At 43.8% G+C, this 17,647-nt stretch overlaps 1 protein-coding gene across 6 annotated transcripts in view; it reads left to right on the top strand.

The window, feature by feature from the left end:
* Positions 1 to 17,647, top strand: part of AMBRA1 (autophagy and beclin 1 regulator 1) — a 137,161-nt gene that overhangs the window by 111,025 nt on the left and 8,489 nt on the right. For all 6 annotated transcript variants that reach the window (XM_075426137.1, XM_075426140.1, XM_075426142.1 and 3 more), the window contains 2 exons: positions 13,461 to 13,553; positions 15,189 to 15,382. In XM_075426137.1, coding sequence (XP_075282252.1) covers positions 13,461 to 13,553; positions 15,189 to 15,382 — 287 coding nt within the window. The remainder of the gene's footprint in view (positions 1 to 13,460; positions 13,554 to 15,188; positions 15,383 to 17,647) is intronic.

A 17,647-nucleotide genomic window follows, 5' to 3' on the forward strand; every position in this document is an offset into this window, starting at 1 on the left:
AGAATACAACATGATTGAGAGCTGGACTCCTTCACAAAAGATGTCATTGATGGAATTCCTTAAGAACCTCTTCTGGGTCTGGTTATTAATACTGTTTACACTAGTGCCTTGTAGGGTGTGCTGAATACATTTTCAAAGGATGTGACATTAGCCTTGTCATTGCAGAGAAGGATCAGAATATTGCACAAGAATTGGATTGCCTTGAAAGTGACTGGAGGTACAGAAATGAGAACTTAATAGTACAAAGTGCACTTAGTGACTAGTAACACTGAACTCAGTAGTTAAAATGACAGAGGAGAAGAAACACCCGAGGTTTTAGCTGATCGTAGGTGATTAAGCCATCAATACATGAGGCTATAAAACCAACAAATTTAGTTCTAGGATGAGATGCAAGATGCTTAACAGAAGAGATAGCAAAATGTTAGTATCACTGTAGAAGAAACTAGACACATAAGGTGGAACAGTTTAAAATTCACATACCCATATTTAGCACTGGCTTTGAACCGGTACAGTAGTTGAGAAGAGCTGCTAGTGGGGACAGTGGAGCATTTTTACCTAAGAAAACCTGCAGCTGGGGTTCTTTAGCAGGGCTAAAAAGGAGGGCTAAGGAGAGGATTATGTAGCCTTCCATAAATCTCCAGGAAAGGGCAACTATGTAAATTTATGTACTTCTTATTCTAGAACAGAGAGGCATAAACTGCCAATGGCTAGGTTGTGGCTGTGAACTAGAGAAAGGTGGCTAACCAGCTGATTTCTGCAATAGCATGTACATTGGTTGGGTGGATGCAGAAGGCTTAGACATTTGGAGATGGCCTGGCTTGCAAAGACAAGTGTGTGAGTTCAATACATGTGACTGGGGATAGGACTGGACTGCTGAGCCGAGAGGTAGTTTTCAGTATTTTAAACCCAAGGCCTATGTCTAAGCAGGTGTTGACAAGTGGCTCTCAGAGCTGTTGTGCTGTAGGGAGGTGAGGTGGTGTTAGCAGTGGTCATCCACACTTGGAAATGCACCTGGTGGGCGTGAAAGAAGCCTGTCAGAGGCTGGAATTCACGAGCCGGTACAGCAGCTGTGAGGACAGAATAAATATTTTTTTATTACCCAAAGATACAACCACTCGCAGGGTTGCATTCTGGTGAGTAAAGGAAAGAAGGTACATGGTGTATCCATTTCCTTAGGTTTTAGGGTGACACCCAGCTCAACTAAATTGTGCTGTTGAGAAGTATCAATTTGTTTGCTCTGCTTTCTGTTTGATTAAATTAGAAGAAACTTTTAATGCAATGTCAGGAAAGTTCCTGCTTTCCCAGACACTCAAAGGTCAACCAACTTACGTTGTTTACTAATATGTTAGTTTGAATGTGCAATGTTAGATACAGACTTGTACTGTAAACCCAGAGATCCGATTTGTTAGTGAATAAATACTGTTCTGAATAAGGATAAGGAATAGCAAAGGTGGTGGAGCGTGTCTGCCTGTTCTTCATATGTTCTTTTCTTTTGCTTGTTTAGGTGCTGGTTTCACTTGCTTGCAAATAAACAAACTATGCATCTTAGAGCAGGTCTGTATGACCTATTTAAAACTTTTTCTACTTTTCCTGCTGAATTACTGTCCTTTTGAGGACTGGTCTGTGTGAAAGCAATAGGAAGGGAGCCCAGCTTTCAGAAGTAGCTTCCTCTGCTAGTGACTGACAGGACAAGCAATTTACTTTTCTTGAGTCTGATATTTTTGGTTTTGTTTAAAAAAAAAAAAAAAAAAAATCAGCTGCCGAGTAAGAGAAGGACTCACTGGGAGAAGGTTCATAGAAGTGACCCCTGCGGGGAGAGCACAAAGTGCAGGAAGCTGGTGTGAAGAAATGCACCTGCAAGTCTTGAAGATGCATAGAGTAACAAATGTGCGTCGTAGACAGTGTAAATGTAGATCATAGTGTAAATGTCTTCTGAGGATGCTTCATGTGTGCCTTGTTGCTTTTTAACCAATTGCAGTGATGATAGGCTGGAATTGAGGGTATTCAGGTCTGTGATTCACGGGCAAGTCCTGCTGATAACAGAGTTTTGGCCCTCCTATGTGGATTGGAAACAGGTTGCAGTCTGTATGAGGTAGTGACAGCCTGTTCCTTTTCCGAGGGTCCTGTAGTCCACTCTTGCTGTGGTTCGGTGTGTAGGTGGTTGCCAGGTGATAGACATGCATACATACTAGATCACAAGTCTGCTGTCTGCTTACGCATGGCTTCACATTACCGCATGGTAGTCTGTGCTTTCTGGATGTGAGAGAAGTTTGTGTTCAGTCCAGAAGTGAGATATTGAAAGGCTCTGAGGCTGCCACAGAGGGTTGACATCATTGAGCTGAATCAAGGCACTATATTCATTTCAGGTCATGCTGTATGAAAACAGGAATCCCCTTAGGCACACCACTCGAGGTGGTGTACTCCATATAGCAAGGGAAGTGGACTATCCTGTACTACTCGCTGTGGCCCAGAGATCTGTCACAGGAGGTGATACAGAGCTGTGTGAGTTCCCCCTACCCCTCTGCTATCCTGCTGCACACTGACTTTTCTGTATGGCTGCTAGTGCTTTTTAGCCTCCCCGAGCTGTTTCTCCCCAACCCCATGCTGCCTTGATATCCTTTGTAACTGTGACCAATGCAAATGCTCACTGAAATTTTGTACGTCTTTCTTGGCTCTGCGTAGTTCAAGATTTGATTCAGTTACTGAATCTATAAGATTTTGCAAGATGGAATGAAATGCAGTGTCTTGAATGGTAGAAACCGGCTCAGGAGCAGGTTCTGGAAGGGCTCAGTGCTCATGTGCTTTTGAAAATACTAATCCAAAAACCTCAGTGTTCTGAGAAAACCATTTCAAAACCAAGCACTCAAAGCACCTTGTCTAGGGCTAGGTGTGTAATGCAGGGAGAGGAGGGATTTCTTCAGCAGACTGACTCTCTGGTAATGGAATTAAAATACCCCTGTAGATGTATCTGGTTCAGAGGCAGCATGCCTGGGAATTCTCTTGTTGGGAAGTAGGTGTGGAGAGTCTCAAATTGATTCAGTGCTATGCAGTGTGCATATTTTAATTCGTAGTGGTGAGATCTGCCTCTAACGTGAAAGTATTCTGGGAAAAGTCTCTTCACGATAAATTCCTGTGCTTTGCAGAGGATCATGGCAATTTGTCTGCCCATGCCAATCCACGTTTTTTTTCCTCTGAGAATTGCGTGTCCTCTCATCTAGTAGCGGGGACAGTGTGTCTGCATCTAGTTATCAGTGTTGGTAAGGAGATGGTAATCTGTCCAGCTGTCTGGCACGTCGTGTCTCTTCTGGCTGGCTCCATTCCTCAGGCTCTTCAGCCTCTAGCAATGATGTCGCTCAGCAGCATAAGGCCTGGTGCATTGTTTGCCTTTGAAAAACAGCTTCTGGACGATGGAGTAAACAAAGAGACAGAAGGAGGAGCTGTCTTCCTTCGCGTGTAACTGAGGGATGTTAGGAACCCTGCACAGAGCGTGTTTTCACAGCTCTTAACTGGGGCGGCTAGAGATACTGGTTATGTCCGAGTCCTCCCTGCAAGTGGTCTCTTGAAAGGCAGCATCTGCATAGTGGCCTTTGACCATGGCCGAGTAAGCGAATGCATGTGCTGAACTTTCGCTGCCTCTTAACCAAGCCAAGATACATTGAATTTTCAAAGTGAGGGTAAAAGATGATTTAGATTGAGAAAAGGACTGAAAAAGGGGGAAGATGGCCAATTTTGTGCTAAACATGCATCCTGCAAGCTTATATTCAAATTTTGTTATTCATGCATTTAAGAAAAAACTGAAATCAATTATTTCTGAATAGTGCAGAGAAGCCTTAGGTATTCTGAGTGCCAAGAGGCTCAGTCACTGCAGATGCAGAGAAGTAGAGTGGTAATATGGAGGCTTGAAACAGTATCTCCATTCTGATACTGGTTTTTATTCCATTTCAGTTTCTGTTTCTGTATGTGAATTTGATATCCAGGATGAATGATGGCATTAGGTGAAAGATGCCCTCATAAAACTCCACTCAATATGTCTATGAATCCTAGAGGTAAATTCTGAGAGCTGCTTTAAGTCTTCAGTGTTTAGCAAGTTCATTTCCTTTACCCAGTTCTTTAAGATATGCTAAAGCACTGGCTAGTTAGTGACATTTATTTTCTACCATGGGAAAGGGAACCTGGTACAGAGTTCAGTGTTAAGGAAACTTAATCTGTTACTTACTAGTTTGTGTACCGTGTCACTGGCCTTCTGCAGGTCCTCACTGGTTCTCAGACAGGGTAGCAGTCTTTCTAAGAGCATAGTTATGTACTCTAAGAAAAGTTACCAAATGCTTCGCTTACATCTATTCAGATCACACCTGACGCCTTTTCTTTCTTTACTTTTTTCTAATTCTGTCTGCAAAAGCAATTAAATTTCATGCAGGGAATTATTTGACTTACTGCCTACTGCACGTGGCTCGCTCTTTCATTGTTTTCATGTATCTGCTGTTTTCTCTTTGTTATATTACTGTCTTTATGGATAAAAGTTACGCATAGGAGAGAGTAATTGCCAATTAAAGTATGGCTTTCTTTTTGAAGAATGCTGCTAAGTTGACTTTTTTGACCTTTTGTCACTTCCTCAGATTTTTGTAATGTCTTAAAATCAGGTGTGAATCGCTCAAAAAATTAACTTTTCTTACTGAGTGCAACTTGATGCTATGTCTGGCTTCTGTTCTTACTCCCTAGTTGCGTAAATACCCTTTGATATTGTTTAAGTGGAGACTTCAGAGAGAAAATTCAGTATCTCGGTCATTTTGAGTCATTATTATTGTCCTTGGCCTCACTGATGAACAGACCTTTTTTCATTCTATTACTATTTTCCATATATTTATTTTTAGAATGTCTTTTCACTCTTCGGCAGCACCAATCCATCCTGCTTTCTTATATTCTTTCTTTTCTCTGCAGGTCTATACTAGACCTTTCTTGTTTGGTTGTTGGCTCCTTTGGCTTTCCAGTAAGATCATCTTTAATTTTCTGGTCTTCAATCTAGTTTATTTGTGGAGTTTTATTCATTTGTCCCTTATGCCTGTGTTTTCCAGCAGGAGTGTAGTGAATCCAGCTAGTAAATAAAACAGCCAACTCTTTCTTCATTTTCTCGCCCTTTTTCAAATCCTCAAGCTGTATGGTTCTGTAAATGCTTTCAACTCAATGTCTAAAAGCTGTGAGTAGTTGGAGTAGTAACTGTGGATTTGGGTTTTCCATCGTTTGTTTTTTTGGTTGTGGGGATTTTTTTGGAGCAGGTTTCCCCTGTGTGCTAAACAGAACACTTTTTAGTTGGCTAATTTCAAAGCTGCTGAAAATTAAAAATGTAAAACTTGGCTCACCCTGTGGATCTCATTGAGATTGGACCAAGCCAAGATCTTCAAGATCTTGGTTGTGGAGCTTGGCATCTCGATGTTCTGTTAAAGAAAAAGGCATTTGCTGTGCTTGCGAGTTTCATGTGTTTATTTTGAAGTTGATTTCTCCCATTCTGAATGCGTTTTCCTGATAAAGTTTGTTGGCATAAGATCTACAAAACTAGCCCACTTCGAAGTTGCCTTTGAATCAATGTAAATGTTAGTTTCTGCTAGAATGCTAGTGCAAGTTCAAAGAAGACTAAAGAGTGACTTTGGATCTCGAGACTTGTAGCAGTTTAAGATGTTTAAGGCCTTAGAAGGCTTAAGCAATTTGCACTCCCCCGAAGACGCTTAACATCCTAAATTGTCTAAGCCACTGGAAGAGCTGATAGATCATAAACAGCTTAAGATATTCTGAGGGTTCAAAGCTTATTTGGCGTATAGTCTGCCTGTAATCAATTTAAGCAATTAACAAGCCTTCAGGTTTTTAGAGGACTTTAAGCAAGTTATTCATCTTTAGAGCTTGGTTTAAGGTGATACTAAGTTAAATTGTTCTTATTTAAGGAACTTAAAGCTCTGCATGCTGAAATCTGTTACTTACCTTCCAGAGGATCCCTACGTGCTACTTTGCGTGATTGGAGCCAGATAAGTGAAGGATACCATGGAATGCTGGCAAAATTATGACTGAGAAAAAAAAATCAGTGAAAATTCAGGAAATTCTTATTTGATCTATTTTTGCCTTGTTCATTCCAGGCTATTTGGTCTGGGTGGTATGTTCTTATTCACGTAAACATGCATTTTTTTCTCACTGGTGCTAAAACTACTGTCTAGTGCACAGTATGATACGCAAAAATCTTACCAGTGTTGTAGCAACAAATCTTCACTGTGGGTCTTCCTTGTGTGAGTGTTTTGTCCATCTGCTTACAGTAGTGCATTAATTCAAATATTTTGCATTTAAATGTTGGCCTCAGTGTGTCCCCTCAAAATTGGGATGTATCTCTTCTGAATGTCAAAGTAGCTGACGTCTAGTGCCAACATCAGTAGCACAGGAGTCACGTTTGGAACGAAGAAGGTTCCCCTTGTTCTCTCAAGCACGAGTTACAGCTTCCTCTGTCACGCTGAGAGTGGTTTAAAACAGCTCTGGGAAAAGCTGCTTTAAAAACTGTTTGTGGCATTTCATTAGGAGAATTTGTATTGGCATGAAGGTTGGCTGTGAGGGACTTTTCTCATCGTTATTCTCAACGCAGGTTTTGCTGTGTAGCTTCACATCCCTTAAGGGCAGTGCTCTCAACCTCGATATTTACACTTGGGTCCCAAGGTAATCGAACATACAGACGTTCATACAAATCTCTCTCCTTCTGCTCTGTCATTGTCTTGGTGCTTAATTTCCATTTATCACTCCTATTGAATGTGTTGGAAGACTGTTAATTTAAGACTTTCTCCCTTGGAATGTAAGACAATTTCCTCTTAAGCTTTCTGTTGGTGTATCCTCCGTGTTACGAGTCTGCTCATCTGCTACATGCAAACTGCTAGATAGACAGGTTACAAATGCTGACTCCTGGAAGTAACTTGGGTTTTAGCTGCAGTGACTCTATGAATCAGAAGAGACCATTCTGTTTGGGTTCTTCCTACTGTGGTAATATCTCTTCTCTATCTCTCTTTGATGTATATGACAGCTTAGCTGACTGATGACTCTGTTCCTCAGCTGCAGTGTCACATTTTTACCCAGGGAAGATGACTCTTAGAGGTGTGCCTTGTATGTAAATCTTATCCATTGGCTGCAAGAGCCTGGACTATATCCAGCTTTAGTTGCCCAGTGGTGTGCAAAACAAACTTGTGCATGTTCAAGCTGTTGAGACAGAGAAGTGTTATTAGCTATTGGTGCCTCCAAATTTATAAGGCTGACCTCACTTAGTGGTGTGAGTTTGAGTAGAGCCTCTTCAAAAATCCCATTATTTACCCTAGCTGGCAGGACTGCACAATCAAATAGACGGGGCCGATCATCTTGCATAGTGTTCTGAGTTGAGTTGGCATCCTCCTTGAAGCAGGCACATGGCTGCCAGCTGCACCAAGCTGCTTGCTGTCCTGCTTCTGTAGCACCTTTGGCAGTTCAAGTAGGTGTTCAGGATGTGTTTCTGCATTCTGGTTTCCAGGCGGGTGAAGCTTGCAGAATTCTGGAAAATTAGCAGGCTGTGTCAGTATAGGGAGTGAAAACGCACCTGCTGCTAGCTGCAGAGAAGGGGTGACCTTTCCATTGTCCTTCTGATTGTGATGAATAGGATAATCTCATACGTCATGTAAATGTCTGTGTGGTTGTTAATCATAAACTGCAGATCCTGTGTTCTGTGTGACTTAGTCTTGTTAGGAATTCCTACACTCGGTCTCATGCTCTTCTTCTGGCTAGGCATACATGGACCATATTCCAAGGGTGTGCTCTAAAATAGGCTGGTGTCAGTGAAGCTGCCACCTCGTCCTTGGTCGAAGGGAATTACTGCCCAGCAGATCTACTCCAGGAATCCGATTTGCTGGTTCCATACAGTTTGCACTGTAGCCAATTTTCACTTGGATTCGTCTCTGCACGTGGTTCATCGCCTGCACAGAAAGCTAAATATTTATGAAGCAGGGTGTTAGAAATGATTGTTTTCCTATCCAGGCAGCTGCTGGGAGTGCCAAACTTCGCCTTGTACTGACAATACCGTTGCCTAGCTAATCATGGGAGCCAGGGATGGGCTTGCTGTGCTGATCATCACACACCAGCAGAAGAGATAATGAGCTGCTGACAAGGATGCATCTGGAATCTGGCCGAGCATTGCATTGCATGAGATACTGTGTGCTGCTGCTTCCTTCCCAAACCAGGACAATGGATTCATGTTCCTTAACATAGTGTCGCCTTGCTCGCAGTAGCTCACTCTGTATTTCCCTGATACAATTTGAATGGTTTAAGAATTACAAGTTTATACAAAGGGAAGAATGCATATTTTGGGGAGTTCAAATCCTTTGTAAACTAACCTGGTTTTGCATGCTTGCTCTTAGGGATCATGAATGGACAGTATAGTTGAGAAATCAGCTTAAAAGTAATTTATTTTATGCAGAAAGCAAACCTTGGCAGCATGAAAATCAGATATTCACCTAGCTGCGTGCTGCGTGGTGTCACTGTGCAACTAACCTTCTCCATATTGGGCTTGCCACAATCTTCATTCAAGTAATAGAGTTGTGCTGATATTTTTATGTGGGATTGCAGGCAGCAGTGTCTTAATCAAAAGTTAATTCAGTGCTGCAGCAGACAGGTGTGCTGCTGTTGGGCCTTTCCAAGTGGCAGGATTTGAAGAAGGAGAGCAGTGCATTTCCCCGTTGCTGCTACCTTCTTCAGCACTGGGGGTTTTAAGTGAAAAGACAGTGTGCTATTTATGTCTTCCTGGACGTGCATACCCTACTTGCAAATTGTGTTTTTTTTGTCTTGCCATCTTGCTCCTGAGCTGTATTGTTATGGTAGTGTTGTGGTTTAGCCCCAGTCAGCAACTAAGTGCCAAGTGGCAGCTCACTCACTCCGCCCCCCTGCTGGGATGAGGAGGAGAGTTGGAAGGAAAAGGTAAAATTCGTGGGTTGGGATAAAGAGAGTACAATAGGACAGCAAAGGAAGGGAAAAAATAATTATAATAGTATTAATAAAAGAATATACAAAGCGTGTGATGCACAATGCAATCACTCACCACCCGAAACCCGATGCTCAGCCTGTCCTGAGCAGGGATCCCAGCCAACTCCCCTGGTTATATACTGAGCATGATGTCCTATGACATTAAATATCCCATTTGGCTAGTTTGGGTCAGCTGTCCTGACTGTGTCCTCTCCCAGCCTCTTGTGAAAATTAACTCTGTCCCAGCTGAAACCAGGACAGGTGGAGTTGGGGAAGTTTTGTCCTAATCCCTCCTCCTCTTTAACTCCCAGTTTTGGTATGCCGGCTGGGGGGTTACCCAGATGTCCAAGTCAGTTTGTGCTGACCTGTGCTTTGTCGATTTACTTTTCAAATACTGGTTAAGCTAATGCAGTAAATCGTATTTCAGCTTTCTTGTCATGTATGAAAAATTTTGTCATTCATTCCTAGAGCTTGGCCCTAGTTTCTTCAGGGGGACATATCTGAGCTGTGTAGGTAATACCTCCACGCAGAAGGAGAAGCTGTGCTGCCTAAGATGTTGGCTCTTGGTACTTAACAGGCTCCACTCTGAATCCTTATTCGACTTTCAGCAAAGCATGCAAATCTGTGCCCTTCATTCTCTACAAGCTCGTTAATAATGTGAACTGGACACAGGCGTGAAGGAAAAGTCCATCTCGGAACAGATCCCTGCTGGGAAAGCCAGGCTGTGAGCAGCTCTGCATTTAACAAAGCTAATGGAAATTTCCAGGGAGGGCTTAGAGAGCTTAGTGACGGCCATAAAAAGGAAGAAAATAAGAACTTGACTAAGTGGACTTCACTGTCCATGACTGACGCAGTGTGGAGAATTGCAGTTTTTCACTTTGAAGCCCTGGGCAACAAATGTCCTCCTTACTGCATCCACATCCAAGTGGCAACATGCTCCATGCTACACAGAGCTTCTGCCTTATGCCTTGGAAAATGTAAAGTGCTTCCAGCATTTCCATGTCTAGAGTTTGATGGAGCAAAAGTTAAAGGCTTACATTACCTGAAAAATATTCATTTCTCCAGTGTAAGCTCTGCTTCTGTGAAATGAATAGTCAGGCCTTGATTTGCAAATCTCCTGGGAAACGTACTCTGAAAGGCTTGCATTTACAAAATTCAAGCAATATTTTGCAATGGGAGTTACAAGACCTTTAGGCTTTCTGAAAAGGGAGATTGCACTGTTTTACATAGGCGTGGTTAAACCAATGCAAATTTTTAAGCTTAATTGAAAATCTGATGTAAACCAAGGTAGTTGTGGTTATCACACACATCTTGTTGTGTACTTAAGTTGGTTTAAGGTGCGATTATGTGATGAAGTTTCTAATGTAGTCATGATCTGAAAACTGGCACTTAACCCATACAATAGGAGAATTTCTTTGATGAAATCTCTGCTTATTAAGAAGGTAAGTGATGATCTGTGTATAAAAGATAGTGCCTAACCTGTTCCTTCTGTTAAGTTCAGATATTTGCGTTCCTCACTGTACCTTGGTGCAGGCTGAAACATCTCTTCTGTAGCCTCGATCAGTTACCTGAAGGCTGGAAGACCTAATGGGGAGAAAACAGGGTATTGCTGTTAGGACTGTGGAGAGGCATATGTGGGTTTACAGGTCAGAGAGATGCGGATACATGCAAAAGAGAACAAAGATCATGCTGAGGACTTTATCGCTTGAAGTCTTTTGCAAGAGGTGGATTTGGTAGGGAGTGCCAGTTGTTTATTCTGAGCTGCTTTTTTGGCCCTGCAGGGAGACGCGCTCAGGTAGACTAAAAAACCAGGTTAAAGTGGTGCTGAGGATGTTGAACTTTCATTGTGGCCAAGTCTAGTGACCTTGGCTTAAGCCTGTTCATCAGTGTTTCCACAATCAGCAACGGGAGCTGTGGCACCATCTGCTACAGGTCCTCCTTCTGGGAAAGGAAAGCAAAGTCCTCGATTCTCTGACAGTAAATGAGTAGCTAATAGGATCCTGGCAATGAAACTCAGTTGGTAAATGGCAGCATTTAAAACCAATGTGCAAAGTCATATATTAAATGGAATGGCTATTGATTTCACTGTCCAGGGAAAGGTGACAATTGATGGCATGGAGTTAGAATGGGCTTTGCTGTCCAACAACCTGACTGTACAGTAGTGAGTCTCTGCAGACTAGGTAGAAGCAGCGATGGGAGTTTTTAACCTGATATGCTGCATGTCACCTTGGTACCATGATACTTTTGTAGAAGTGAGGTGAATCAGGCTCAGGAGTGTGTGTGTGTGTGTGCAGGAGCAGAGCCTTCTGTGTAGTACAGAACACAGTGTTTGGGGGAAGAGGGGAAACACAGTATTCCCAACTCAAATTTCGGCCTAAGGAAAGCTTTGCAGTCTTCTGTTTTCTTGTCTTGGGAGCTGGCAAGCTGGCAAAGACAAGTAGGGCACACAGAGCACCTTGGCGAGGAATACCAGTCTTGTAGGTGGCTGTGGGGACCATGCCTGTATTTTGGAAAGCATTAAGAAGTGTGGAAGGAGGGGGGAGAAGAGCATGGGTCAGTTTAGCTCTGTTGTGTAATAGCTGCAAATACCAAGCAAACTAGACTTTTTATGGAAATTTTGTCTACCAGGTCAGAAAGTCTCGCTTGCCTAGGGAGTGTGCTGCTTTGCAGGCAGCGAAGCGTGACAGCTAAGTCTCAGTATATTAGGTAGGGGATGGAGCAGCAAGAAGGACTGGCGTGGTTTTAGTGACAGGTTACCGTCTGTCAGTAGACTCTGAAGTCTATGTAAATCATCATCTCCCTGGCAGCTGCTTTCATGGGGTATAATACAACACAGGGCTAGCTCAGCACAAAAACAAGAAAAAAAAAATGAAGCGGTGACTGATTGCTGTTTGTATTCCTGTGGACTCTATGTGTGGTTTTGTTGACCTGATTTTCTCCAGCTTTTGCCCTTGGTCCTAACCTGGGGTGCTGTCACCTCAACAGCCTAGCCCCACGCCTCCAGCACACACAGCTCTCCTATTGCAGCACGTCTGACCTGCAGGATCCTCTAAGCTCGGGTTCTTGCAGGTTCTGCTGAGACATCTCATTACAGGGACAACAGCATTTATATGTATGTAAAACACCATGATTGTGCCTGAGCCATAACCAGCTACCAGCTGCTTTCCCTGAGTCCTTCCTTCAGATTATGGGACTACCTTCAGCTCCGAGACTGCCTGCGGTGTGATACAAGTCCACCTCTTCTGATGCAATTTCCTTCTGTCTGCACACTACCTTTTTTGGGGGTTGGTTTGTTTTGGATTTTTTTTAATTGTCTTGTGGTGATCACTGCACAGCACTGTTCGCTCTCCACCTAGCACCACACAGTCCAGCAGGCATGTGGTGGTACACAGCACCACTTCAGAACCCCCAGGCCAGCTCACAGGGAGCTGGTGTGTCAGCATGGCATGGCAAAACACTGTACAGAAAGTCTCTTCCATGTTAGTGCAGCCCACAGTGCTTCTGGAGGTGGGACACAGCAGTTGGTGGGAGATCTCCATACTGCCTTGGACTGTACAGTGTGTGCCTGTCCTCTGACATTTCTGTATGGCACAGAGTAAGCTGGTTTCGCTCTTCTCCTCTTCTGGTCTGAGAGCTGTTGGGCTTTAAAGTAGTGCGAGATGCATTACAGTGTTATGGTGATTTAGTTTCTGTTATTGCCTGTAATCTTCAGCAATGATGTGATGATTAGCTATACGTTGTTGACCTTGCCTGTTCCTGTGAAGGGATTAGCCAGCCCTGGCTTTGCTGATCTTTTTGGGAAATGCACCGTGAAATGTTGCCAGAGCGTTGGCTGTTCTGTTAAACTTAGTAGCATTAGCTGTAAAATTCGAGTTTTTGACTTTTTGGACACACACATCCAGTACAAACTCTGATGTGAAAATTTGTTAATGTATCCTCTACATCTTCCCTTGCTCCACAGTGACTGTCAGTGAGAGGGCTGTATAGAGATCTATTTATAGGTAGAATGAGAACGCTTTGTGAAGAAACTAAATGTTGAATAAGAACAGTGTTTTCTTTAGCATTACCTAGTGCCGGAAATGCTGGCAGGTACCACAGAGAGAATTGGCCTTCCCATTCCAATTCTTTGTTTAGCCTGGAGTTAGGGTAAGCTGATTTTATGCACACAGTTGTATGTCTTAATTTCCTGAAAATCTCTCTGCTGTTGCTGTGCTTCAGTGGTAGTATTGAATTGAAATGAGTAGAATATTCCAGAGCAACCTGGGTAATACAGCACTCCGTGTTTGCAAGGCTGTTTATGGTTGTGAGCCATTTTAACAAAAATGTGAACTGAGCTAGATCTGTTGTTTCTGTAGGGCAGAAATCAACACTGTCCTTCATGTTGTGGGGGCATAATGTGTGCTGGCTGGAACAGTGTCCTATCATGCTAATCTTTTTTCCTTCTTTGGTGTTTCAAGGGCCTTAAACTCTGGAGTTGAGTACCACTGGGACCAGCTGAATGAGAACGTCTTCGCTGTGCATTCCAGCAGCAGGAGCACTGAGCGACCTGGGTGAGTCTCCTGGATGTTGGTTAGAGAGACCTGACTCTTTCTGCTGCTTTTGTACATCTGATAATACCAATTCTTCTTTCCCTTAGCACTGGCAGCTTTAAATAAGCAATTTTCCCCCTCTTCAACACTGCCTAGTTGGGTCACCTGGCCTGCTTCCAGCAAGTGGTATTCAGTGCTCAAAAGTGCTGCCAGTGAAGTACATGTGTCATCCATGGCCTCAGTGACATCCGTGAGCAAGCTACAGGAGGAACATGTGGGGCTTGATGTATCAAAAACACCACACCAAGTAAACGGCTTTTGGAGGATAACTGAAGAACGGGGGGGATGGGGATGGGGGGCGCAGAGTTTCACAGGGAGGAGTGCAAATCCATTGGGCAGTCCAAGTGACTGATTTTCATCCCTTTAGTTTCTGGTCACGGGACAGTTGTTGCTGAGCAATAAACTCTAAAAATAAAGTTAAATCCCTTGACAGCCCTATTGGCAGTTTCATCCAGTCTGTCCGGTGATGCACACATTAGTTATTCTAAACACAAGGGTGATGCTGCAGTCCCTTGCTTCTTGCCCCAGTGACAAGTACTTCTCCGTAAGCCAGCTGTTCTCAGCAAGAGGGTAATAGTCTGCTTTCTGAATTGTGAGCTCCAGGATCCTGAGGAAGTCGTGAGCTGGTGCCCAGGGCAGTGTCTGTGCTGTGCTACAGTCTTGGTCTGACTGAGGGTGAAAAATAGGCAGTAGAGATTCTTCACTCTGCCATGTGAGTGGATATTGCCACTACTCACATTTTTGGACAGCACACATCAGTCTTGCATGATGGGCTTAGGAGCAGCTTAAAGGCAGAAATACTGCTGAAGAATGAACTAGCTCAAAGAGAGAGCAAGAAAAGTGTGGCAGATTTCAAAACCTTATGAAAAAAGGTTGTGACTGAGGCAGCCTTTCTTAGAATCTCTTTACCATTCCCAGCACTTAGAGCCAGAGGTCAGTTTTGGAAAGAGCATCCAAACATTGTCAAGATTCAGCTCTTGTAGTGTCATACACTTCAACTGTTCAATTCTGAGAAGCTAATGAGCCTCGAGGTGGTTCCTGTTGTTTGCTTTTGAGAACAGAGAGTTTCTCTTGTTCAACTGGAACAGGCAGAAATGCCTGCTGGAGTGCATTCATGTGTGATGCTGACAAACTAGGAGGTCCGGAGGAGGGAAGGGATACAGGCTGCGTCCTTGGGAGTTAGAACCACCCTGCCGAGGTGCAGAGGGAGGTTGTGTGTGTGTTTATGATCCTGTGCTGCATGTCGTGTTGCCTACTCAACTCGGTGACCTCAAGACAGAGTTGTTCTGCAGGCTAAATGATGATGCAGGGATATCTGTCTGTGCCTCTCAAACATGCTACTTCTGTGGAAGGGTGAGTGGACTATAAGACTCTGTTGGCTTAAAACTCAAGAGACCAGCCAGCCGAGGCTGGAGAGGGGTGTCTGTGTGTGTGTAAATAAGTGGAGGTCACAGTTCCCTCCAGCCCCATCTGCATAGTGGCTAGCAGGTGCCTGGTTGGAGTGGAGCCAAGAAGAGGCTCAGGTGGATGTTTCCATCTTGCTAGGGCGCGTTGCCTCCAATGCTCCTGGTCTTATTTGTTTTTCTCTCTTTTCAGAACCAGCAGAGCCACATGGAGGACAGACAGGGACATGGGCCTGATGAATGCCATAGGCCTGCAACCCCGAAATCCCCCCACCTCTGTGACTTCGCAGGGTACCCAGACTTTGACGCCTCAGCTGCAGAATGCCGAGACTCAGACAGAGAGGGAGGTACAGGAGCAGGAATCCGCCTCTGCAGGGACTGGGGAAGGTAGGAGCTAAAGCAATGATTTATCTGACAGAGCTTACCTGGTGAGTGAGAAGTTTCCACATAAGTTCCACATCCTATCAGTGAATTTGGACATTCCTGTTATCTCTTCAGCAAAGATTTCTCCAGCTTAATTTGCCTGTAGCCAGGCCAAGATGATCGGGAGAGTGAATCTCTGTTTGTATGAATAGAGAAGTTGTCTTTTTCACATGCTTTCAGAGGACAAAATGAGCTCTTCTCCAGATCATTGTGTCTTTGTAGAATCAACTGTACTGGCATCACTCCTCACAAATCTCCTGAACTCTAACCATCAGTAAGGCTGCAAACTGTTAAGAATTATCCTTTCTGCCTCTGTGTTAGAGTTTAGCTTGGTCCTTCAGTCTCTGCATCGAAAACCCGTGTGGGTGTCACAAGCTCAGCATCTGGATACAAAATAAAATACTGTACATCACTTTTCACAGAGCAGGTATGAGTATTCTGTTTAGTCTGGTTGATGAAGGCTGTAAGGAGTGTCCAGCTCAGCTATTCAAAAATGTCTCTAGTGTTTTCCAGTCCGGGAAAGCTTACCAACATGTAAAGAGCTGGAAGCATCTGATGTGCAATTCCTGTATGGTGGTAAAGTCACTGATCTTTTGAAAGCATGATGACTTTGGCCAGGCTTCTTGTCTCTGTACTGTAGCATTGTGTTTGAATCCAACTCTGAAGGCTTGGCTAGGAAGGAGTTGGGCAGTATATATACAGGAAAGACAGAGAAAATCAAGGAGACGGTTTTGAAGTTGTTGGTTCCTGATGAGCCCACTTGGCTTTGGGAAGCAACCCATGACATGCATGTTTGTGCCTATGTGCTTACTTGTGCTCTGTCACTCTGAAAGATGCTTTTTGGCATATGACTTTTCCACAGTTTCTGCTGTGCAGCATCCAGCATGTGCGATAAGGCTTTGCATTTCTCTGATCTCGGCTCTTCTGTTGAAAGCTAAGTGGCAAATTCCTGACCTGTGTAGTTTCCTGTCTGCTTATTTCAGCGGAGCTGAGATTAACCTCTCTGGAAGGTTAGTATAGTTGAGGGCGTGTGAAGAAGGCTGGAACATAGGACGTCTGGACAATTGCTGAACTTTTGGGAACTGGTTCTTCCACTGGATGTGGTGTGCAGACTGAGAACAGGGTACAGCATGGAACCTTCTTGCATCAAGGCTGTGATGGCTGATGCTGTAGGCTCGGGGGTCTTTCTCTGCTCTGCTAAACCAGTGGAGTTCTCCAGTGCTGCTTCTCTCTGCTGCTGTTCTGCAATCGTCTGAAAGTTTCGTTGTCTCGTTCTTTCTAATTAACCTTTCAATTTTCAGATCCAGATCATGGTTTCTAATGATGAGATGGGGAAGTGTTGTGCTTTACCAGTGCCTTGGGCAGGGTGTTTCTACAAAGAAGCAAAACATGTAGTGTTTAGAAGAAAAAGTGTGTAGATAACAAGCCTAGGACAGAGACTTCTTTTTGTCTCCCTTTCTTGCGTGAAAGAAGACTGGCAGGTTCCATATCTGGTGTGATTTCTGGCTCAGATGCTGACTTACTGCCTGTGCCCTTGCAAGTGGCCTTGCCTGCAAAATGGGCTGTCACACTCCTGTCACCTATATAAGGATCTTTAGAACAAAGGAGGTATTCCAGTACAGACGCATGCACAGGAGATGAGCCAGGCAGTCTTCTCCTGTAGTTGATCAATTCTTGTGCCGGTTGCATCCTCAGTGTAAATTCCTCTGTGAAGGCTCAAGAGCAGCTCGAAACTGGGAGCTGTCAAGACATTAACTATCAGGAGTGTGTAGGATCCAAAGAAACAACTGTAATCCATAATAGAGGAATAGTACAAGGACCTATCATGAAGCAGACAGGCAAATTTTCAGCTGCTCTTACCAACACCACAACCAGTTAGCCAGGGACTTGTGGCATGAGTGGTCTGGTTTATTCAAGAGTCTTTGTGCTTTGCATTACGCCTAAGCCCCATTGTGCTGCTTGTGACGTTAGTGTTACTGTTTTCCCAGCATCATAAAGTCTTGTGGTGCTCGTCTAGTGTGTTTAAGCAGGCTAGATTAGATGCTGCGCTGCTTTTCTGGTGGTTAATTTGCCCACTGTATCTACCGTGTTTCTTTGCGTTGAAAGGGAAACAGTGTTTCCTAATGGCAGGATCTGAATGTCAGGGACACAAAGGAGAAAAAATATGAAAAAAAAATGTGCTATCACTAACTTGGTGTGTGACCTAGGGCAAATTATTAATCATCTACC

This window comes from Opisthocomus hoazin, chromosome 7 (assembly GCF_030867145.1).
Source record: "Opisthocomus hoazin isolate bOpiHoa1 chromosome 7, bOpiHoa1.hap1, whole genome shotgun sequence".
In the NCBI taxonomy this organism is placed as follows: Eukaryota; Metazoa; Chordata; class Aves; order Opisthocomiformes; family Opisthocomidae; genus Opisthocomus; species Opisthocomus hoazin.